Genomic DNA, 26,003 nt, shown 5'->3' with positions numbered 1-26,003 from the left:
GTGAAAGTGTCAGAACAAAAGATGCATTCTATCTAAAAGCGAATGCTCACCCAGACCTGCCTGAAACACCTCGTGTAACCACACCCCCACAAATCTAGGTCAGTCCGTGATATGATTTAACAAGACCACCCAAATGTATACGCAAGTAAGGTGGGCGCACCTGTCAGCACTTTTGATTTGGAACCTGAAGTTCCAAATATGGTAAGAGGCGTCAGATTTCCGCCACACGCTTGCATTATTCAGCCAATCACTACGCACTGGTTAACTGGCCAATCATAGCACACTTTGCTTTTCAGAGCAGGGCATAGAGGAGTACAAACATGCTCAATATGTGGAAAATACAGCATTTTCAAACCTTTAATCGTGTATACATATTGGATTACATCTAAAACAAACGATAATATTCGTTTTAGCCGTGTCATATTAAACCCGACCTTGAAAAGCTGACATGACACCATTCAGCATTTCCTTACCGTTTAGAGTTGGTCGACACTGTAGGATGTTGACTGATTGAACATCTTTGCGGGGTCAGAGTGAACAAACGCTCTATGAAGCCTGTGACATCCATTAGACAAGTACGCCAAGGCTGCGATGACAAATTTCCACGATCGATAGCATCCGACAGGATAACATGAGGTTAGGGCCATCTCTGTCAAAGCTATCTATTTATTTTCAGCTCTGACAGATGTGGGGTAATTAATGGGATTCATTAATCAATCAAGGCCGTTGCTGAACTCAGAAGTAACAAAATGCAAGAGAACGTCTTTTTTTTGCGGCGTTGGAGCGGAATCAAGCTTTTAAATGATCAGTCGAGGGGTTTTGTTCAGCTTCTAATTAAAGTGGATTTTAAAGGCTTAGACTGAACACATGACATGTTATAGTGCTATACGCTACAGTTTGGGCAAATCCGTTAATTCTTTATTATTCTTGTTCTTTCACATTCCTGTTTTAATGCTTAGCCTTATGATTTTATGCATTTAAAAAAAAATGCAACAAAACATTTAAGCCCTTTGATATTTAAAAGGGGTAGTTCACCTTAAAATAAAATTGATTTCGTTATCCACACTCATGTTATTCGCTTTCAAATCATTCTTTTGCCAGACACAAAGGAAGATATTTTGAAAAATCTCTCTGTAGTACAATGGACGTCTGCAGTGTGTTCTTTTAACTATCTTCTGTGTCCTGCATAGGAACGAAAGTCATACTGGTTTGGGATGACATGAGGGGAAATAAATGAAGGTTTTTTTGTGGGTGAACTATAGGGCACCTTTAAAATCTCGATAAAGATGCATTTATTCGAGTGTGTTCATTTAACTGGTAGTGTATTTGGAAAAGACGAATGACATCGGATAAAAATCTTGCATTTTATTTGCATATAAACTTGGCTAAATGTCACGATGGATAAAAAAGTCACAAAACATAAAGAAAGCATGTACAAAGCAGAATTACATGTTTTTTTTTCTTTTCTTTTTTAAGCCAACTATGCATATCCACACAGTGCAATATACAACACGCACGGTAACACAATACAAGTAAAAATGGCAGTTACATGAAGAAAAAGAAAAACCATTGGCTTGGAGTGTTATTTTATTTTCAGCTTCGAAACCAATGGAATAATACAGGTATAGCAAACCAAGGATAAGCGTTATTTGGTTCTTTACAGAACTTATCAGATTTACTGAATTTAGAAACTGTTTAAATATTTTCACATATATATTCAGGGATAAGACCAATCAGCCTGTCACATTGAGACAACTTATCCTCTTTTTCTATGATCAAGACTGCAAATTTAGCCTCGAGAACACAAACAGCGATAATGTAAAAAGTCCATTCACAACAACCTCATTTTAAAAGCCATAATAGCTTCCATATTTTTTACATGCACTGTACCTCTGTTATATGCGGAGAGCACAAATGCATATGCTATGGTGTTTGATGGCATGTAAGATCAAGTTAAAGCGAATTAAAAATAAAGTCTGATTGATAATAAACATCAGACCTTTAGGATTGAAAATGATGTATGAATTTGCCCCGATACATCCAAAACACCACACAAGGTATTGAGTCCATGACCTTAAATAACGGTATAATAAATTTACAAAGCACAATTAATATTAAACCATAAGCATGGTCAGGTATTGCTGACACTTCAAGTACCTTTATAAATGCACTTTTATAATCCTGACCAAAATAAAGCAATTACATAAGGCAACGGATGCAAACAAATTACAAAGAAGTCACAAGTTCTTCGCCCAACGATAGACATTCGAATGCCATGGGCTTCATTCCCCGACTGTAAAAAATATTCGATTTCCATGCATTTTTAAATACAAGCAGTACAAAAGACGATTCATTTTAATGAAGCTGTCATGTAGAAAAAAGGGGGCGGGCTTTTGAGTCTCAGGAGTTTCCTGGGTTGGGCAGATCAAATACGATTGGTGGATTGGTGGGCTGGAAACTGACTGTACATGTGGAGGAGTTGATAAATGTTGTGTAGCCATCTGTCATTATGCCATACCCTGAGAGAGAGCGGGGGAGCGAGAGAGAGACAGAGAAAGAATAGGGTTAAAAAACAAGGAAATTCAATATTTGCATAACCCATCTTTTGTTTTCAGACTAAATCTCACCTTCATGGATTCCTCCATATGCGTGAAGTTTAGGTCGCACCCTCTTCTGTACAGTGTTGAGAAGCTCCACACATCCGACTCTCTGGAGCTCTTTTGGAACCCAATCTCTGAACCCTGTGCCAAGTCCAACATCGCATCTTTAGTCATCATTGTATTTATGACAACTTTAAAACACAGCAATCCATCCGGAGACACCATCTGCCCCATACAAGCATCTACAGTTACGTTACCATTTCCACGCTTACCCAGAGGAGGCCCGTGTGTCATAAGAATATCTATATCTTCAGGGATCTGGTTCCACTTATCGAGTAGGGACTGGCCACGAGGTAAGTTAAAGCCCCATCCATTAAACCACGGGGTCCTGGGGGAACACAAAAAGCGTTTAGTGCACTTCATAAACGTCAAAATACATCCAACACAAGCCCACACGCTGTTCTCTAGCATAGGTTGACAATATCCAGATCGCTTTCTTCCTTTTTTTAAACAAACAAAAAAAATCCCAAAATGCCTGAGAGTATAGAAGTATCAGATGCGGCCCCGGCACAAGCCGGGCTATTCATTTCAGTCTCTGTCAGGGCGTTTGGCGGTTTACAGCGGAGCAGAGGTCATCTGTAGAGGAGGCAGATTGATCAAGCTGTCAACACCAATGAGCAGAAGCATGTTAATAAGAGTTTTATTTCCCTTCTGGGACAGGTCTGCTGACAGGCCACGGTAACCCGGGCCAGACCTTTATTTACCACTCTCAGACCCCGTCTGATAAGGGCCAAGCGTCTGGCCCCGGCTAGACAGGGCTGCGCAAGGCCAGGGCTAAATGTAGGCCTTGGTAGAGGAGGCAGGAACTGACCCCTTGCTGATAAGCAGGGCAGGGTGATAGATGGAGACAGTGCAGACAAATGAGAACTGGAGAGCTCTGTGGAGAGCACCGTCTCCGGCGCTGCATCTGCAACCGCTCACCGGTGCTTACAAAACGGCAACAGACAACATGATTTTTAATTGGCAATGTGAAAATGAACAAGAACAAACAAAGATTTAGAAGAAGCCTTGTTTCTAGCCTTTGGTAACAATTAGATTTTCCCCACAGGAGCGCTTAAAACGTGAATTAAGGATGCTTGCACAAAAAGCTGGTGTAAATTAGTTCTGTTTTCCACTCTTTCTGACCCAGAGAATTCATCTTTGTGCTACTGTACCTTTAAGACCTGATTATGTAAATGACCCGCTATAATTGGCTAGCCACTGCATACTAATGTTCACAATATCCACAGTCATTTATCAGTGCACTTGTAAGTATTTATTAAGAAAGTAGGGCTGCACGATATTGAAGAAAAATGTGGTGACGTGATATTTTTCGGTGAACTGTCCTTTTCAAAAAACATGTCTCGTTTAAACCTGTATGACTTTTTATGCAGAACACTAAAGATATTTTAAAGAATGTTGGTAACTGAACCACGGCGGTACCCGTTCACTTCTATTGTATAGAGTTAATGGGTACCGCTGTTGTTTGGTTACCAACATTCTTCAAAATAGCTACTTTTGTGTCCATGCAGGTCATACAGGTTTGAAATGACAAGATGGTGAGTAAATGGTGACTGCATTTTAATTTTGGGGTGAACCGTCACTTCCATAATTTGACCCGAAAGCAATACATGTGCGATATTTAAAAATCCATAAAAGTTTGTAACATCAATTAAAATGATATTGAAATATACATGAAATAATGTAAAACCCATCCGTTATACAAAAATATTCATATATGAAATTATATCTCATCAGTCAACAAAACCTTTGATTATACACAAATTTGAAAGAATTAAAACCAAATCAAACCGTTGTAATATGCACATATAATTTCAATATATCGTTTAACCCCATTAAAATGTTAATGTAGTTATTTGCCCTTTAAACTGGCTTACGGATGAATATCAAAACAAGCACTGGGAAGGAGGTTATAAATACTAAGTAGATAAATAATAGCAGCTAATAGAATTAATGAGTCTTAAGTAGCCCGACACAGGCATGAATACAGTATGAGAACATATGGCCGGTTGTCCACAGGTCATTTTACAATGAGCACTTGACAAAGTCACAGCCTCTAAGAGGAGGTTAGGACCGGAGGGAAATAAGATTTTCACAGAATATTCCCAGACACCCGAGGACCGAATCTTTTTCTTTGCTGAATTATGTTGAAACAGATGAGAAGAGCACAGAGACCGGAGCCCACTGAGTTGTACTCCCTCAGAATAACAATACAGTCCATAAGAGCCCTGGAGCAGAGCATTGAAAACCAATTACGGAGAGAACGAAAAAGCTTTTAGTGAGAAAAATGGAAAAGCTCTTGGTTTGTCGCTTTAAAATAGCTTCCAATTAAACTCGGAGACCCAATTAAACCCCGGTGCAAAGGAACATAGTCCTTCAAATAACAAAACGGCAAAGTTCCACAAACATCAAGGTTGAGCTCAGGCGTGAGACTGAAGTTTCCACTTCAGCAAAATTCTTTGTGCATCCTCAATGCCGCATGACAGCCGGAACATTTTGAATGCATGCATTTTTCCGACAATATTTTTTGACCAATGATGAAACTGTGAGCTTGGCTACCCGGCTCAAGGCCACAAAAATACAAATCGAGTCAAAAAAACATCTTGTCGTGGCTGAATGAGATAATGTGTGGAAAGGTACAGCTTTTATTGCTGTGGCACACGGTGCAAAACTAGGAGTTAAACATCGACATTTATGCACTTTACAGACGGTGCATTTGAAATTTTCGTTTGTATAATTTTGAATAGCAAACCACTTATTTTGAGGCTAGTCTTGATTAGCATGTTTTTCGCTTAATAAATTCAAACTTTCCTCACAAAGCAAACAAAGCTGCAAGCAAATATTTAAAAAAGAAATTGTTGCCATGGCAACGCTCCCTCATTAACCAAACTAAATAGTCATTTATGGAGGGGACACCAAATGTCCATCATCGTGTCCTGACAGGCTGTCTCACAGACTTCCATAGACATTATCTACTATTTGTCAACCCATTAATGCTTCTACATAGATTGAGCCGAGAGACCGGAGCAGATAGTGGATAAAATACAGCCTGAATAGAGGAAATGGCTTTCGAGGTCTCAGCATAAGTGTGTGTGTGTTTGCGAGCCAGGCTTGTCTGCAAGTGATTGATGGAAAGGCAAATAAAGGCGAGTGGCTGCTTTCGAGCATGTGCACTGGGCCGATACTCTTGGGTACAATCTCTCAAGCCCTGTTAGCTTTCCTGCGAGCGCGCTTGGTGCGTCTGCTTTAACTCGCATATAAACGTCAGAGTCTGTGTCGGGCTTCCATCCTCGCATCGAGCCAGTCGTCAACGGACTGTCATTACATCCTGACACACATAAAAACAAATGGGGGATCACAGATTGAAAAACAAATACGGGGAGGCAGTACAAATGAGCTCCCGAATGGTCTCTCTGTGAGCATAACTCTATTTTATCCTAGTCAAGGAAAAGACAATTTCTCCGTCGCTCACAAATGAAGTTGGTGACAAAGACGTGTAAGATTGCGAAGGCAACAAAGTTATATGACCTACATGAGCAGAGCAGAGATGACGTTTTTCAATGCCAAATCCTGATATCTAAGGGGCATCCTAGCCAATGGTGAAAGATGTGCAATAGATTATATAGTAGCTGTCCTTACGAAAACTGATCCGTTACTGATCTCACGATACGATTCATTCACGATTTATTTTTACTAAATTAATTGAGGCAAATTAGAAATGAACAACTGCCCTTTTATTATTTCTCAAATTCTGCACATTTCTTTGAAAAATAAAAGTATATGTTGTGTCAAATAACAAAATGAAACTTCATTTTAAAATGAACACAAAATGATCTTTCAATAAACAAACAAAAGGAGGATTTTTACTTCTGCGTCAGAGAAACAGCGTAAGCAACTCGCCGATTTCGTTTATACTTGTGTGCTGTTGTCTGCATAAATAGGCAATAGTCACTAGGCGTCATTGTCAACAGGCGTGTTGCTTGTGTAACCAAGCCAAGAGCCGAAGAAGAAGCGGTTCGTTGTGTGCTCAGTTTGAGAAGCATTTAGCAGAGAATGCAAAAGTAAACAGTCAATTTTTCAACTAGTGTTGGTAAAAACAGAAAAACACCTACTTTATTTAGATAATTTATGAGTAAACCTGACGCTATCAGTTTTTGAACCTGAAAGGAGGGGGTTCCAGCAGACCAATCACAGCGCTTGCGGTTACATTTTTGGAGATGTGTGGGTCAGACATTGGATGAGCGTCTCTGCGTAGGCTACGGCGTAGGTCCGTCGCAGAAGTAAAAATCGCACTTTTGATTTTCTCTGTGCTTTTTTGGATTTTTCTACATTCAAGAAATATCAGCATTTCCATGTTTTCCAAGTCTGCAGTAAACACAGCGGCCCCTGCTGTTCAAAACATGTATTGCGATTCAAATAACATCTCAACCGGCTTGAATAGCCACATATTATAATCGGTTTTCAACCAGCTCGCGGTGAATCCATACATCCCTACAGAAACCTCTACGATATGCCAACATGTGATCTACATCAACATTTATGTTTTGCTTTCTCACTTGCTTTTTATATTTAGTTTTTTTTTTTAAATACAAACAAGGTTCAATTAAACCTTGAATATTTCCAATTCTATAACAAGGTGTACTGTACCTACAACCAAAATGTTATAAAAAATTGTCAACGGTTAGGAAATACCAATATTTTCCCCAAATACTGTGATGTTATCGTATTGGAAACACAGTGCTGTGTATTGTATTGGATCTTGAGCTGAGAGTATCATAACAGCCCTAACAACCATATTTTGTGGAGCTTTGCTTGCCTGTGCAAAACTCATAACTATGGAGTTTGCCTGAAATTTTTTCCACAATTTCCCATGTCTCTGTGATATTCTGGGTGCTAGATATGCCTGGGGCCTCACACAGGGCCTCCATACTGTACACTGTCAGTCAAAATAGTCTATATCCTCGTGTCCTCTTTGATATTCCGGTTCCAAAAGATGGCTCGGGCTCCCAGAGGCCTACGCACATAGCCCCAAGTCAAATAAGCCCAGGCTCATTTCTTTACAATATCCATATACCTATATACTGTATGCCTAGAGACATTGGGTTCAGATTCTTCAAGTCTCCAATGAGAGTACATTTTTATACCAGTTTTAATGTAAGCTGGATAAAAGTAAAAAAAGAAAAGTACAAGTTATGTGTCACGTTTTGGATGGAAAAATAACTATAAGTGCAAAAACATTAATAAATATAATATACAAATATACGAAAATAAGAGAACGTAACGAAGAAATATAACCTAGCTTATATACAGTATATTAGTTGAGAAAAATATGAAAAAGCTTTAAAGAACAAAAACCCTTCTCAGGAACTGTGCTCTTTATCGAGACACAAGTGTTTATTTGTGTCTGCTTTGGCTGTGTTTGTTATGGCTGCGTAAGCACTTTGTTTTGATGAACTCTAAGTGACCTGGACACAACACACAGACACGCACAGTGGCACACAGGAGCAGACGCCTGTGCCGCGACTGAAACACCCCCCACCCCCCAAAACATACAGTCTCTGTGCTTACTTAAGAATCAGTGTGCCAATCTAATGCTCAGCGCTGCCAGCCCTTCACACACCTCACATTCAAAAAGGATTGCTGAAATATTTATCCGCCCCTGAAAGAGACTGGGATCAGAGACAGAGTGCTGTGATTCTGAAAGGATAAGGTTGCCAAGGTCGGGACAGAAGGGGAGAGAGATAGATGTGAGGCATAAAGAGAAAACAGAATAAGGGGGAGAAATGAGAGGACTTGGGGACTGGTTTTGCTAAGGCACCAATCAGCTCGTGCTGCGAAAAACAAACAATGAGAACTATATCGACCTATCTTCCCAATTAAAGAAAGTGATGGATCTTCATAGTACAGCGTGTAGTTTCAGACTCCCTAGGATGATTTCCATGCAGTTCCCTTTTTCAGAATGCAGAGTTTCCTTTATCAGGACTCAAGTTTACTACGGCTTCAATAACTGAGTTTTGCTTTAACAGACCATGCAATATTTGTCATTCAGCACTAAAGCTTGTAAGGTTGCAGTTTTCCACAAAAAATAAAAACGGTGTTGTACCGACAGCTTATAAATAAACGTATAAAATAGCACGCAACCAAGCAGATATAAAGGAACAGTTCAACCAAAAATGAAAATGCTGTCTCACCCTCAAGTGGTTACAAATCTCTATCCAAAATAAATGTCTTTGTTCGGATGAACACAGAGAAAGATATTTGGAAGGATGCTTGTGACCTTACGGTTCTTGGCCACCATTGACTACCACTGACCTTGACTAAGTTTATAGGAAAGCAAGCAGTTCTGAGGCACTATTATTGTTATATTTCCTACTATGGTAGTCAATGGTGGCCGAGAACTGTTCGGTTACATGCGTTCTTCCAAATATCTTTCTGTTCATCAGAAAAAAGAAATTACAGACTTTAAACAACTCGAGAGTGAGTAAATAAAGACCAAATTTTTATTTTGGGATGAACAGTCCCGTTAAGCCACTTTCACACAAAGCGTTCGCCAGTATCAAATGTTCATATCCCGGTTACTGCTAGACATTTGTTGCTGTATGCTATATTATTGCGCTGTTGGTACCCTAAAGTATCTTTATAGTTATTCTAAGTTTTTGAACACTGATAAAACTGATATATGAAAATAAATATTAAAAAGTATATTGAGTATTTAGAAACTAGATCAACATTGAAATAATTTCACAAATAATTAAAATGATTAGCTTGTATATAATGTAGTATTCTCCATGCAACAGTGTAGCATTAGCATATGTAGTTTACATTTCTCTGAAATATGTAATTATTCATAGCATTTTGAATTGCCACTGTAACAATATTACAGAAAATATCTAAGTCTAGTTCACACAATATTTGTACATTTTTTTAAATCATTATACATTCAATCTAAATCTATCCCATCTATGTTTCTTAATGTCTAAATTACGATATAGACAAACGATATCATTTTCAGACTCCTTTTATTCCAACTAATGTACAATACAACATTGACAACCAATCAAAATCCATTCAAATTTAAACGGCTCACAAGCTTAAAATGTGAAACTGCAGCATGTGAGCTTGGAATAAACATAACGTTATCGTACATCTGATGTGAATGCTAATAGTTATCGTTATAGTTATCTTTACAGTCATTTTCGATGCGAATGGACAATGGACTGGACAAAATCTGTTATGTCTGAACACCGCCTTCAAAGCACACTGAAAATAGCCTCATTAAATCCCACCGGGAGACGATAAAAACAAACGTGTCTACTGCTTCACTCTTAAAGCTTTTTAAAGAAAGACAAAGCAAGAAATCTCCACATGGTCAACATCCCAGCCACCGTAATTCTGTGCACCCTACTTCTAAACTACGCTTGACCTCTTTCCAGTTGGTCCACTATACTTTCCCTTTTTGAACTCCCAATGTCCCCCTCCCCCCTCCCTTCACAATCTGCCGGGCCTGGTACCAAATTCGCCGCCAGCCATCGGCTAGCCCAGCGGAGGAGATGTCAGCTGTTAATTACCCCTGACAAACGAGGGCACCTTCAAGCTAAGGGTCAGCTTACAATCAGTGACGTGTGCAGGTAGCCTGTCGTCAGATGCAGAAGACGATTGTTGATTCCGCAGAGGTCTCTCTGCTGATAACCGAGAAGGCCGGATGGAGGAGGTAATTAAATTAACGGACTGTATGGAAGACAGTGTTTCTGGTTTTCGTCCGTGACAAAAGACAGTGCTTCCAAGGTCAATGAAGAATGAAAAATTGCTTCATAGCAAACACACTATCTTTAGAGCCGGGTAGTATCGGACAATGCGCGTCTATATTTACCCAACAGCTATACACATTGGCATGTCGGTTGGTTACAGACCCTGTCAACACGTCCTTACAGTCAATTAGATTTTAGACTAGTCAATTACTATTCATTAGCAAGCCTTCTGATGCCAAAGTAACGTTCAAGTTCATCACATTAACACACATTACGCTGAAGATGTTATTAACATGCCTGACAAATCTTACATCATCTTGTGAGCGGAGGTAGATAACATCGTTTTCTGTTTTAGGAAAAGTGCTGATATTTATATTTTTGAAGTTTTAAGGATAGTCTTTGTTTATATATATATGAAGAGTTTGGTTCCAAAAGAATAAACTCCGTTTTTTTTTGTTAATCATGTTTTTATCGTGTTAGTTAGCCGTATTTCTTGAGTTATTATGGCATAAATCAAAACAAACAAACTGCCATTTGATTGATATCAATTGGAATGCACAATAAAAAAACAAGTGGACTACTCATTTTGGAACCAAACTCTTCATATATTTCACTATGCTATTAAGACTTAACTTAACCAACAGTTATGTTTTTATTATCTTAGAATAAGCTATTTTTATCTACATACACCACGGGTCCCCTTGCATGGAAGTAGTCATGGTGTCTCTACAGTACACTCTTAAAACACAAGGAAGAACCTTTTGGTTCGGTGGAGAACATTTAACATCTGAAGAACCATTCTGTTTCACGAAAGGTTTATTGTGGCGTTCTTTAACTCATTCGCCACCAGCCTCTTTAAAAAAAAGTTGCCAGCCTCGCCAGCGTTTTTTTACATTTTCACCCAATTTTAATGGCTCACAGTTAAATTTCTGTAAAGAATATATGGACAAACAACATGTCAAATGAAAGAACAGAGTCTCAGCTTTTAAACAAAAGAAACAGTATTCTTCTATCTTCATTTGTTCGTTTTTTATCACTTCCTATACGAGTGTAGGTTTCTTCAAAAATGCATCATTTTGATTAAACAGCTGAGATAATTAACGTTTTTGTCAAAGATTCCGCCCAGATTCCACTCCGAACAATCTTTAAAAACCGCTAAAACATATACATTCTAGGTTCTGGGATTCTGTAATTTTTCCCAGTGGTGTGTAATAGCGCCACCTGCTATACAACAGTACAAACACTGATTGCCGTAAAAACTCGTCTTTGGCGGGGAACCATAAATGGTTCTTCTGTGGCATGTATGTAAAGAATCTTTTAAGCACCTTATTTTTTAAGTGTGTAGAGTGCTTTATAAAATATGTTATCTTCTTCGGCAAATAAAGCAAAAAAGGTGATGACATCTTTATCCTGTGTTAGTTGCCGTAGTGCTTTGAAAGGGGGAGAATTGAGACATTGGTTGCAATTCATAACCTAACCTCTAAATGCTCTTAAATTTCATATACTAGATCTTTAAAATAAAATATCTTTATAATAATTTATTGGGCAAGTACATAAGAGTTGGTGTTTCCAAACAGTCTCTAAACTTTGCTTTGGTTTGCAACGGTAATCTTTTATAATAATGATTTATAATTTGAGCTGTTTGCTCTGATTTAATGGGAAATGTCGGTTTGACGTCAATTGATTTGAAGCCACGTAAAGGAAAGTCTTGTAAAATAACCTGGAATAGTGTATCAGACAGAGATGACGTTAGAGGCAAAGTTATAGATTGCTTTTAAGAATACCAGCCGCAGTATTTAAGTCAATAGTGAAGGACCAAAATAAAACAAAGATTATACAAAGTGATGTTCCACACGACCAAAAGGATCTATAGAAATGCATGCCAACGTCTACGTGCTTTTAAGGGATAATTCACCCAAAAGTGAAACTTCCGTCATCATTTACTCATCGTCTTGTCATTTCAAACCTGAACTATCACTCAAGGCTGCCACTACATGTGGAACATCAGACCAGCCAGTTAGTCAATGACTGCAGCATAATTGTCCATTATATTTGTCAATAGAAAGCATCACTGAAAGATGCGAGCACAACAACGTCTCAGGGTTATCACAGCATGAAAAACATTCATAAATCACAACATTAAGTACATTGTACTCCAATCACAAATGTGTTGCATTTTCTGTATTTCTCATTCACGAGCGTATAATAAATCATACAACGTTGGCACAAGGGATAACGCCGAGATACAGTTTCTATGGCAGCGAAAGAGGCGCACCCCCACTATCTATTGTAGCCTTGCCTTTTAAACACTCACCCAAAATGAGCTCAGGTCACATGACTTTGTGTCCGCCTCCCCTAAGAGGATTAAAAAGCTTTTGATTTTCAAAAGCCAAACCGCCATTAAGCACAACTAGCTCGCTCCTTAATCAAACTAATTACAGCTGCAAGCTGGAATATATGCTGCACGTATCTCTTAAGTAGGATTAGTGTTATCGGGATACGTAATGCAAGATGGCCCGACTCCTACTAGATGATCTGGTTAGGCATATGAAGGCATATTGAAGATCTGTCCGGAGAGAAATCAAGCCACGGCCGTCTCACAGTCAAGGTCAAAGTACTCCCTACGTAATGGACGTAATGGAATACCGATAAATAAACATACGTAACACAGTGGAGCTTATTTTATACCTCGGCCCAGATGGGAGCGCGGTCTGAGTCAGGCATGAGCGAGCTCTTTGTAAGGTAGATGAATAAAACCGTGTAAATGACCTCCTTGATAGCTGAGGCCCGGGTCAGCAAGGTCAGAGCGGCCCACTGCGAGCATGCCCTTGGAGGGGGTCCACCGGGACTGGTCTCACGTTTTGATCCCGGCCCCCAACAAAGCAAAAGGATGCGTCAGAACAAAAAACACTTCCTGCAGGAGAGGCTGGGAAATCCATGACCAAAGAAGACTCCCTCCCCCCGACCTAGACCACCCATCACACGTCTGGCTTTCCCACTTCTCAAAATTAGCATTCTAATTTTGGCTGGCTGACACACTAGCTCCGTGTTTGCTTTTTTGTTTGCTTTTTTGTGAGAAATAATCGCAATGTATCTCTTTTCAGAACACATGCCTATAAATTGCTGCACCTGAAGTTATTATATAAAATTGAATTTATTACTCACAAAATGTAACATTTAAGAGATTATTACATTCCTGATTTTTTTGTTTGCTTCAACAGGAGAACAACTTGTCAAGCACATAACCAGGTTATTTATCAACCCATAATTAAAATAAATATGTTTTACTTAAAATTAAGCCTATTTCTGCTGTTATAAATATCTGATATAAATATTGACCCTCATGTCATTCCAAACCTGTATGACTTTCTTCTGCAAAACATTAAAGGTGATATTTTGAACATTGGTAACCAAACTTAATTTTTCTCAAAATATCTTATTTTGTGTTCTACAAAAGTCATAAACAGGCTTTAAATAACATGAATATAAATAAATGATGACAATTCAGATTTTTGCTCTCTTTAAGTATGTTGGGATTTCAACGTTTCAACATAATACAAAAGTGCATTTTCTTTTAATTATTGGTAAAATCAAATGAAACCTTCACATGTTTTCAAGAGATGTGCTCAAACACATTAATCCACCATCGTCATCTTTCATTGACGACGCATCTCTTTTGTCTCCAGGTGACAGACTTATTCTAACTGTCGACCATCGTTTCATATTGCCGCAACGCTCTCCATGCCAAACACTGCTGAGCATCTATCCACACCTGAAATCTAACACAGCCCTGTGGGCGTCCCGCGGGAGAGGAAGCTCGGTGGGTGAGGGGTTAACTGAGATAATGGCTCGGCTTATCAGACGGTCAGGACTTCACATAAGGATGCCGATGTGCGATGACGGGTGTGCGTATGTGTGTGCGTGAGTCGGACTAATAGAGAAACAATGATGGATGGAATGAGAGAGTGAATGTGTGTGTGTGTGTAACACTATCTGCAGCGAGTGAGAACATGTCTCATGTCCTGCAGAGCAGAAAGTACAACAGTGTCTAACATAACCCAGGTCTACAGAGGTCTGTCTGTCTACGGCCAAAGTCAATCAGTCAATCTCACGCTACGGCCCAGCCATGAAAAATGATCATTCCACAGTAAATCTTATTTGATTTCAATTAATCAGAGACAAAGAACATTGCGGGTCAATCAGCCATCTGTTACTGAACTAAAAGACCTGACATATGTTACTTGCGGTTTTTAATATATACAACACTGATTGCGATTTATGGAGCTTTATCAAAACTTCATCACATGGCTACCGGTTCTACTTTGGCAACATATAAACATAAGAAATAAAACATCAAACTATGGTATTTGTTTGAAGTCGATATTTGGATAAATAAAGCATGACTAAGCTTCAAATGTCTGTTTGAAGTGTTTGCGATTTTCTTCCCCGCTGCGTGGGATCATAAAACACAACCAACGCAAACCGGCAATGATTCATACAACTTGAGAATTGTATTAGAAAATAACTTACCAAGGAGTTCCATATATCCGGAAGCCTTTAATGGTGACCTCGGAGTCCTGTAAATACACACAGTTTGTAAGGAGGGACTGAACTTCGTCGAAATCCTCAGGCCTCAGTTTGGAGACTGACGGGAAACGGTAGTAATCCTGCTTTATGAGTTCCGACATAAAGTCTTTATCGAACGTAAGTTCATGGTTTCCGGAGATAACAACTTTGTACTCAAAGGGAAGAGTGCCTGCAAGAGAAGACAGACGATGAGAGAAACACAATCTTCTAAGTTTCTGTTGTATAGACATTCAGTGGCAACAACATACACCAACCTTATGTGGCCCAAACTTAACATCCGGTTGACCTTCTTTTCAATCAAAAACTGTTTAAATTTAATAGAATTATTATACAATAATATGAATTGAATATAAAATAAATTGTTATATTTTAACCAAACACCGATCGGAAGTTAACTTCGGGCCAGGCGGGTGTCCGATGAAATGAGTCCTTGTTTGAAATCACGAGGGCCAAATATCGGACCCATTAAGACATCATGGCTATTCTATTTATGTTATTCTGTATATTTTGTATGGCATTTAGGTCATCTAAAAATATCACAACATTTAAAGGGGGTTTACATAACAAAGGCTTTGACAGTCCAAAGGCGAGCGTATAATTCAGCGCAACACAAAGGCTACTGTTTGTAGGCAGTGGCATGACTTTGATTTCACTAGATAAACAATCTTTTTGACCCCCGTACCCTTAAAGAACCTTCATGATTTTATCAAAGTGAATTGTTGCAGAGACCAACAAGGCGAGAGCGAAGATCAACTATTAAAGGCAACACCTGGGCATTTTTCAATTTCCAATTTGACCTCCTTCACCCCCCCGGTAACACTACAGGCCTTTCTACTTGCCAGAAACAATGCTGATGAATTGTACAGCGTGTACCCAGAGCAGCTTTATAGATTCAGTTCAAATCAGTGTTGACATCACACTAGCAAAATATACTCCTCTGACATAACTGTGATTCACATAAGAAAGTGTTAAAAGTAACAAACTGCACTGATTTTCAATTGTCTAATGGGAAAATGTGCTTTTAAAATCTATTTACAGATTCTGACTGTTTTTGTCACTGAAACACTTGAAAGGAAAGGAAGTGATTGTCAGCAATTTTGACAGGACTGGTTTTCAAACTTACCTAACCAGTCATTAAACTTCTTCACTTCAGACGGGAGGCCAAGCTCAGTGAAGTCACCTGTGTGAAGCAACACGTCACCAAAAGGCATCTGGATATTATCTGTCCTCGAGTGAGTGTCAGAGAGGCAGACGAATCGTGTGTGACCCACGGGTTTTGGCGCATCGTAGGGAAGTGGCTCTACCCTGTGGAGATAGTGAGAAAGTGTTTGTATTAGAAACACATTTGTACACATTTATTTTCTTTTTTTAACATACTGCCAGCATATAAAGCTTTGTTCATTGAACCATATTTATTTATTTACAAACAATAAAAAGATGTTAAGATGTGTTTCTCCAACTATATTTGGATTTACTTTACCACAAACCCTTTTTAAACATTTAAAGCATAAAACAACTTCCTTTGTTCATTAAAATGTTCATAAATGTTTTATTTCATTTTCATCGTATTACACTTTTAAGTCAAGTGTTCATTTCATGTATTTCAGTATATGCTAATTTGATTTAAAGCATAAATACTCACACACAGATACCATGTTTCTATATTTGACACACATTTTCACTTACAGTTCTGCAATCAAACCACATTCAACTGACAAAAACAAGCTCAAAAATATTCTCTAGCATCTACTAGATCCATAAAAAATACATAACCCGGTCCAGTTGCCTTACAAGTGAAGTTCCAGTGTAAATTGGAAGTGGACCGGCGAGAGAAACAAAACAAAGCAGTAAATCAATGCTTCTGTAAGGCTCATAACACTTATGCTGATTTTAAAGGCTATTTATGTACCTTGTCTGTCTTCCTCTATCGAGCTTTCTATGTGCAAAATTATATCACCGTCTCCCTAGAAATGTTTCCTCTGCATTGTTACCACACTGATAAATAAAGCTCCGGCGTACATTTGTTGTAAAAAGTGCTTTGCTGCAGGCGGATAATGGAGTAAAATGGCAAATGGCTGTTTTTTCCACACTTAGGCTAAAAGCAATTCAATGGCACATGCATCCCGGTCGATTCTCTTTGCTTAACTTCATGTGCCTTAATTGCAGAGTACCAATGAGGCAGCAATGGCTTGGCTAATCAGCGCGGTGCATTTTCCAATATCCACCCTGCTCCTCATTACGCCATCATCAGCATCGGTCAATAGTTAGATTTCTATAGAGGTGAGCCCTGACCCAGAGGTCAAAGAGCTATTGTTAAAGAGCTAATCAAGTCAACTAACCTTTGACCTCCCTCTGGTTAATAAGTACAAGAACATGAGGGGCAAGCCACTGTATTTGTCCAAACATCTCTATTATGATTACACAGGATCACGTGCATAAATATAAAAAAAATTACAAAACGACAGCTGCACTGATTTTTATGCATGAATGATCTACATCATTGAGATGTGTCTAAGCTCTTAACCTGCATTTAGATATTGATAAATATTCAAACTAACTCAATCCCACAATGCACTTTACATGACTCATTCATAGTGATCCAAAAGTCTATTTGTGTGATCATCCAAGATTAGGATGGATTGGACAACTAAGATTCTTTTTATGCAACCAAATCACAAATTTTGACAAATGGGATAGGATTTGAAAATCTATAGGCACGGTTTATGGTAAGAATAAAAACGTATTTGAAGAATTTAAATGAGATTTATGTAGTGACAAAAAAAGCTCTCATTATCTGAGACATTAAAGCATTATTAAACCTTGTTATTCCCGAAAAAATATCATTAAGATGCTTAATCTTCCAAAATTAAGTTAAAAAGGTCAATTTAATTCATTACAACAGAAGCGAAACTGCAGGAGTTCCTGGTCACCTGGTGGGTGAGATGAGACAAAGGCGACCAGATGTCCTTTCTGTCAACATTCTCCTCTTTCCTGAATCAATCAATTAAATCAATTTTTCAGTTACAGCAGGACTGTACACACACACACACACACACACACACACACACAAACACCCAGAGACTCACATGTGAACATGTGGGGGCTGAAAACGGCTTTGGTTGATGTTGTAATGGGTAAAGGCCTGGGTCGGGTTGGAGCTGTACTCATCCACGGAGATGGTGACCTTCCCCTGAGAAGAAATTCTGCGAGCCATTGCACCTCTGGTTGGGACATGAGCGGGTCACAGAGGAACAGAGCTGATCCGGTGAGCTACCATCTTTCAAGTCAACACGCAAACCTTTGATCTGAGTCGCCACCACCTATGAGGACACCAACGTTGTTTCTATAAAACAAAACGCAATACAATAAAAAGGAAGAAACTATTAATACATTCATGCACTTGCCAAATGGTTCTATGCAAAGTGACTTACAATTTAATGTATAAATTTCGGTTTGTGTGTTCCCTGGGAATCAAAGCCACCACCTTTGCACAGCTAACTCAATGCTCAGCCAATTGAGCTAGAGGAAAAATAATATTAACTATATTCCAAATACAAGACCAGCTCCATATTTATAGTTTAGCTGAAAATGTGCATATTTTTTAAAAACAAAAAATGCCTATTTCCAGTCAAGAATGTCTTTACTTTGTGTATATATCCATACTCAACTACAGTATTTGTCCTTTTTATTTTTTGTTCCCACAGGCAACACATATTTTCTAGCTTCATGTACATGCCCACTTAAATCAAATATTTTACAGCCATCTGGTTATGATAGCAGGATAAACGTCTAAAGCTTTCCTGTAGCTCTGTGGTAAGAGCATTGTGTTAACTACGCAAGGTTGTGGGTTCGATCCCATGGGATTGCACATACCCAAGTATAAATGCATAGGATATGCAATATAAATTGCTTTGGATAAAAAAAAAATATATCATTCAAAAAGTGCATATGTGTTATTTTTAAATCACATCAAAACGTTTTGTTGCCTAACCTCACTAGTCACATACATAAACAAGATGGTTTGCACAGGTCGTACAATTCTTCGTTTATTTCTTTCAGCTGCACTATCTCTACGGTCTCTGGCGAGCTAACCTTTCGCCGTAAACTTGAACTTTGGTCACCTTCCCTAGACGACCTTAGACCGGGCACATTAATAACGCTTGTGGCCAACAGCTCGTGAGCTTGCAGCCCTTGACTCTTTCATTACCTGTCAACAAAAGCCAAGCTTCGAAACTGGCACGGAAAAGTCTGTCTTTTTCTTTCATTCTACCGGGTTTTTCAAATTCAGCTCGGGTTACTATAAACACGCTGCTTTTGGTAGTACAACGTAAAAACTCTCACTCCAAAACCACAAATAACCAAAATACAAAAGACCTCGTTTTGCGTTGCGTTTTTGCAAGACAGGAACGATCTAAAGCGCATGAAAGCCATGCGATCAAATATTTCCGCTTTCCTCATAATTCCTTTATTCAGACGCCGAGGCAGTCTGAAACATGAAAGAAACTTGACCGCGGGAAAATGTTACAATGTATCCACTGCGCCGATGCAAAAAAAATGTTGCAAAATATCCGCCGCGCTGTTATAAAAAAGCTACAACGCATCGCTGGAAACGTTCTGATCTCTTTCCCTCGAACATGACAAGCAGCCACCTCTAACCCATTACCGCTTTGTGCCTCGCTGTTTTTTCCCCTAGCGATCTTCTTCTCGAAAAGCGACTTGTATGTACCTTCTCTTCTGGCCCAAAATCGCTCGGGGGTCGTCCGCTGAACTGTCATAGACGACGGTCATCGGGTATTTAGGAAGCCGCGAAAGGTTGAGGTCGTGTCGGGCAGGGCAGAACCTTCGACCCCCAGGGTCTTTCTACACCAGCACTCCCAGTGAAATGCGACAGACGAAGAAGGAGGGAGGTAGGAGGCAGAGCAGCGTCGATGGGGGAAGAGGGGGAGCCCGAGAGATACGAGTGCAATGAGCTCTCGCTGCCACTGGGGTCAGAGAGCACAACGGTAGAGCGCCACTGTCACGTCGGGGGTAAAAAACCCGACCGCCATTGGATAGTACCTTAAACCGGAAACGTACGCAGCAGGGCAGACAGCCAATGATTTTGACAATTTTAAACCGCAGGTATTTTACAATAAAAACAAAGGTCAGGGAGGAAGGATTTTTGCATTTGGATTGGTTTTGTACTGGTTTGTATTTTGAAAGTGCTTCGAAGGCCGGTTTGGCTTTGCGGTCTATCAAACTGATTCTCATCTGGCCCCTGATCTTACAAGGACAACAAGAGAAAATGAACTAAAGTTTTATTATAACCAACTCCGCACGCCGATTACCTAATTTGAAAAATGTGCATGATACATATTAAAGAATGATCATTTTGTAAATCTACAAGGAAAGCAGAAGTGGGATTTTTTTTAAACTCTAACACCGATATTGTACTAGAATTGGACATTTAAAGGAAGAGTTGAAAGGATTTTCAAAAAAATTTTTAGTATGTTATCTTGTTTTTATTGTGTTAGTTAGCTGTATTTTTTAATTATAATGGCTTAAATCAAAACAATCCAACTGATTAACTGGAACTGATATTAACTGGAATGCACAAAAAACCTGATTTTCTTCATATATTTATTTATTTTGCTATCATTCCTATTTACAATTATAATCTGCATTCATGTCCGTCATGTGAGCCAGCTGAGAACTGCTCTATTGAGGTTATTTATGGTCACATATCACTAAATTAGTTGTTTTCTCTAATAAATGTGCCTCATATGCATCAAATTAATAATTAAAAACATATTCATAAACAATAATTAGCAGCACATAATTAGCAGAAAAAATGTTCAGCTTGAATAAACTATTTGGATAAAAGGGTCTGCCAAATTGCATGAATGAAAAAAGAAGCTAAATTACCTAGGTAAGTACACTATATTAAATTACTGAATTAATGCAGTTGCTCTACTGAGACAACGAGACGGAATGAAACCCTGATTTTTTATCTTCTTCAGGGCATGCATAGGTACTAAACCCTTATTTTCGTCCTTGCATGTACATGGTTGTCATTGAGGTTTATGCGAGTGAGAGTGAAAGAACAGGCATTCTTTGAAGAACAGAGGCTGAGGGAGGCAGGCAAATGCAAGCTGAAAGGGAATTTTACTTCCATGGCAACCAAGCTGTTCTGGCTTCCGTGCCTTCTGTCATCCAGTTATATACTGACAGAGGCTAGCATCACCCGTGCTGCTCTTCTGTTTGCACATGTTGTTTACGGCACACTGCCGTGTCGTATTGGTGTATGCGGGATTGTGGATGTTTGTAGGTGGGTATTTTGGATGGTTCTATTGTGGTCTTTGCTAAACATGTTTATCCTTGTGCATTTTTCTGAATGAAGTATGTGGTGAATGCTTTCTTAAAGGATGGATGAGATTAAATCTTCTTATAAGGACAATTCTCCTTCAGGAGATGTTTCTGAGACAGCACATAATCCGAGTGATGTTTTATTGGACGGCGTCTCTGTGTAATGCTCAATATAGCTTTAAAGGGTTTATGTAAATAGAAAAGGGAGAATATTGGAATTAGCTTTAAGATTAAAAAATGAAGAAAAAAGTAACTGTGTTATTTGATATAAATAATATAACGTGTACATGCGAACAGTCAACATAAAACCAGAACAAGAATTCCTTCAAGCATTTCGTTGAGAACTTAACTACACATGTTATCCCAATACAGCAATATTTTTCTGTGAATTAATTATCGTACATGTCTTTACTTATAGGGGGACATCACCAAACCTCTTATTTTAGCCCCTCTCCTCAAGAAAGTAATCAAGTGATTTTTAAGAAGCAGTTCATGGTGGCTCCAAATGACTCAAACAGAGCAATACACTTAAAAGCAAAAAACTTGTGCTAATGATACAAAGTACTAATCCCTTTTTAAAAGTCGACCACTAACTGACCTCCAAAGTAATAATTAAGGGCACAAATCCATAATCTAGAGAGAATGAATCAATACACACTAATTCCCCATAATGCAAAGGGTTTGGGCCTTCAGCAGTGGTCACTGGGCATTTGCCATCCCCTGTGGAGTCCTGACAATTGCAGCAGCTTGCGAGGAGCCCGCCCTTATAAAAAGAATTGACTCAGTGGAGGCTGGGATAATTAGTAAAGGGGGACGTGGGACCGCACCTCCCTGAACCACCTTTTCAAATAGTGACATTCGGTTCAGTATAATAACATACAGATTTAACCAAGCCAATATTTCTGCCATGCATTGTGGATATTTGAAATGGTCTCTTGGGTTCAAAGTGACAAAAAAAGAATAATTTCCAACAGACCCGATTATTTCTCCCTAAAGACTTCAAATTTAAACCAGACGTTTGCAGATACTGTTAAAAATGTGTGATTTTTATTTAGGCTTCATACAACTAATGTGCTATGTAAACATGACTGAATATGACTACTGTGGAGTTTCGTATTGATTGATAAACTCACAGCTAACCCGGTTTATGCGTCTTTCATGAACATGAATATTTGTCAATAGGTCAAAGGTTACACGACACCATGACACTATCATTTCCCGTACCTTTAGAACTCCGGCATGCAGTTTAAGTCCCTTGGAGAAGGAAGGCCGGACGCCCTTTGACCTTTTCAATAATTACAGGAGCTTCTGGAATGAGGTAATGGGGACAGTGCTTTTCCAATGAATAAGAACATAGGGGGGCGGCGCGCTCTGGCGCAGCTGTCAAACATTGCAAATGACATGTAGTCAATATTAAATGTGCAATTTCAGCATATAAGCCAAAACAACAGTGTACTGTATTATCGAGGGGGGCAGGACATGAATACTGAGGGCTTGAATAACTACAGTGATCACAATAAACTAACCTTGGGAAAGGTTAATCAAATACATACACAGATCGGTGAAGAGGTCAATAAGTTTCAATCATAATTCCCACTTGGTCTGCAAAACCGCAGGTTACATATTTTAGAGTTTTTATGATAAGTGGTGTTTAATGCGCATACTTTGATATCAAACTGTGGTGCATAATTCAAACTGTGCTATGGAAAGATATCATAAATCATAGAGAATTTTTGAGGTTCTGTTATCGTTTTCAGAGACTGGACATAGTCTTCCATGTGGACCTTAACAACCAAGCATAACCAAGAGGGACCTTTAACATGTTTTTCAGACAAAAAACAACAACAGAATGAACTAATTGTTAACACAGGCACAAGTAAAATGTAATAGTCTGAAACTGCATTTACAGGTTACACACCTGACACTATTCACAAAGGACCATTCACTGAAGATGGAAACATAAAAACATAATGGGTCAACATCTTACATTAAGAATGACACTCATTAGAGACCTTCTTCGATCCTTCGAGCAATTAGCCAAGCATCTTTTATGTGGATTACAGCTGATGTTCTTCCCCAAAGAGATATTGTTCGCTGAGATGTTAAAACTGAGTTAAAACATATACAGGGCTTGACCTCACAAAATGTGTCTTGACTTATAATGGGCTCAGGCCCTCGCCGACATTCATCACATCTTGGGAAAATTAAAGGTCTTAAGTGAAGTTTTTCACAGATTCTGATCCCCCCTCTTTTTCCACTACATCTGATGGGTTTGATATGGCAACGGAAAGTGCATCTTGCCCGGCAAATGAAGTATTGATTTGTGTCTCCGTGGCCTTGCAATCACCTTGTCCCTGATGCTGTGATACACTGACTTGCTTCTATGGGCTGAAGAGAGAGCGAGCGAGTGAGTTAGAGACCGCAAGTCATGTGTCTCTGCAAAAAGCTTATTTAGACCTTAACCTTGTTCCCTCCCTTCCTGTCATCTCAGGACCTCGGTCTCTGATTCAATTAATTCTACTGTTCTCAATCATTGATGTTGCCAAAGTGGGTTTATCAAAGACAGAAGGCTACAGGTCTTAAGGTATAGACTTACAGCGCCGACCATAAAGCATGATAGGACTCACAGCTGACTTAAAGATGTAAACTGCTAAAATGTTTGTGCCGCTGGCAGCACAGAACATAAATGTAACCCAACTTGGTCATACCGAACAACAACTGCTTAACCAATTGTGCGAGTTTAGGACGGGGCTATATTTTTGCCTGATCAATGGCAGATGGAGGGGAGTGTATGAAACTTGTTTGATTTTTTTGTTTTTTTACATGCTCCATACCACCCCCTGTCATCTATTGGTTAGATCAAGCAAATTACCCCATTCCCAAAATCACGGTTTAAAGGTGACTTTGAGTTATTCCAAATCTGTATAAATTAATGTTATGATGAACATGTTTTGGAACCATACATATTTTGGCTACCATAGTAGAAAAATACACAGTGTACATATGTAGTCAATAGTGCCCCAGAACTGTTTGCTGTCCTACAATCTTCAAAATGTCTTCTTTTGTGTTCAACAGAATAAAAAAAATAAAAAGTACAAATTCCTTCTATGGGAGTCAATGGGGATCGGTTTGGTTATAAGCATTCTTCCCCCTATCTTTCTCTGTATTCATCAGAACACAGAAATCTATATAGATTTGGAACAACTCGAGGTGAGAAAATTTTGGGGAAGTATCCCGTTAAACAATGATGCTCTGTGTGCTGGTTCAGTTGTTTACCTGGCCAGGGTCCCCTGACAGAATGTGATTTAAACCAGCTGTCAATGGACAAAGATGCTTGGGGCTATGCAGCAGGGGCTAAATGGATCATGCTTAAAGTCAAACACCACCTTGACAAACACCACAGATACACACATTGAGGCAACTAAAAGTGTCAATGGCGCCGCCATACTGGGAGGGGCAATGCTGCCCTACCAACACACGATACAGGGACACGTGCAAGCTCAAACCGGTGCACAACGTTTTGCTACCGTTTCCAGATTGAAAGACAGGTTTCCTGGAAACGGTGTGCAACAGGGTTTGAGATATGTTTTCTCTTGTTTGGTGGGTGTGTCAAGAACGTCAGCCCAATCAGCAGCAAGCAAAATGTACTGTATATAACCAACAAGGTTTTTGGTTTCAAGGACATATTTCAACATGTATTTATACCAATTTCCTCAGGCTCTGAACATACTTAAAAAAGAACACAACAGAGCCTCCTCAGCTGCCATAGTTCAACTTCTGCAGCCATATCACCCTGTAGCCCAAGACCGGTTACCCACTGGACCTAAGCAGGGCTGAGCCTGGTAAGTACCTGGATGGGCGATGTGCTGGGAAAGCTAGGTTGCTGCTGGAAGAGGTGTTAGTGAGGCCAGCAGGGTGTGCTCATCCTTTAGTCTGAGGGGGTCCTAATGGCCTCCTGATCATCCCCATATGTACTAATTGGCTTCCCAAGTCTGTATCCTCTCCACCAATAAACTGGTATGTGGTGGGCGTTCTGGCGCAATAAGACGGCCTTCGCATCATCCAGGTGGATGCTGCACATGGTGACGGTTGAGGAGATTCCCCACTTCCATGTAAATATATATAAATGTAAAAAATTATTATTAATTAGCGTCATCACAACAGGTGCTGCGTCCTAATTCGCATACTATCCGTCCTTAATTGTGTTTCGAAAATAAGCATAGTATGCTGAAATGAGTCTTAGCAAAGAGCCCTGATGGTCTACTGTTTCCGGTGAAAATTCGAAGTGTGAAACCATGGAAACTTAACGGCTGTTTTACCCACAACTCACCGCGAGAGGGCGCTACACTACATTAATCAAATTAAATAAAAGATGCTTCGCTAAAGTACTAAATGTAAGCATACAGTAAACCATACATACAAAACGATTAATTAATAAATACTTACGTGCAAGGAAGAGCTCTATTTTGATTTTGATTTTCGTGACAGTTAAGGATCACAGTGTCGTCTTGGCAACAACGGCCACTTCCGTTTTGCGTTAGTATGTCCCAGTGCGTCCATACAGTTTGCTACGCACTAAAATGTATACTTTTCCATAACAAAAACAGTACATACTTTAAGGGCATAGTATAAGTAGGCGAATTGGGACGCAGGAAGTGTGTTC

At 39.3% G+C, this 26,003-nt stretch overlaps 1 protein-coding gene across 2 annotated transcripts; it reads right to left on the bottom strand.

The window, feature by feature from the left end:
* Nucleotides 1-1,350: 1,350 nt before the first annotated feature.
* On the bottom strand, nucleotides 1,351-26,003 carry mpped2 (metallophosphoesterase domain containing 2b). 2 transcript variants are annotated; one of them, XM_056740460.1, is made up of 7 exons: nucleotides 25,787-26,003; nucleotides 18,082-18,338; nucleotides 16,119-16,300; nucleotides 14,939-15,164; nucleotides 2,873-2,988; nucleotides 2,628-2,741; nucleotides 1,351-2,519 (listed from the first exon to the last, which is right to left on the bottom strand). In XM_056740460.1, the coding sequence occupies exons 2-7, from the start codon at nucleotides 18,207-18,209 to the stop codon at nucleotides 2,401-2,403; spliced, it is 885 nt and encodes a 294-aa protein (XP_056596438.1). In that variant the 5' UTR covers nucleotides 18,210-18,338; nucleotides 25,787-26,003; the 3' UTR covers nucleotides 1,351-2,400. The 2 variants fall into 2 exon arrangements, with proteins under 2 accessions (XP_056596438.1, XP_056596437.1); XM_056740459.1 differs by lacking the exon at nucleotides 25,787-26,003 and adding an exon at nucleotides 19,722-20,379.

The sequence above is a fragment of the Triplophysa dalaica genome, chromosome 24, assembly GCF_015846415.1.
Source record: "Triplophysa dalaica isolate WHDGS20190420 chromosome 24, ASM1584641v1, whole genome shotgun sequence".
Lineage (NCBI taxonomy): Eukaryota > Metazoa > Chordata > Actinopteri > Cypriniformes > Nemacheilidae > Triplophysa > Triplophysa dalaica.
This window is presented reverse-complemented; position numbering and strand designations above follow the sequence as displayed.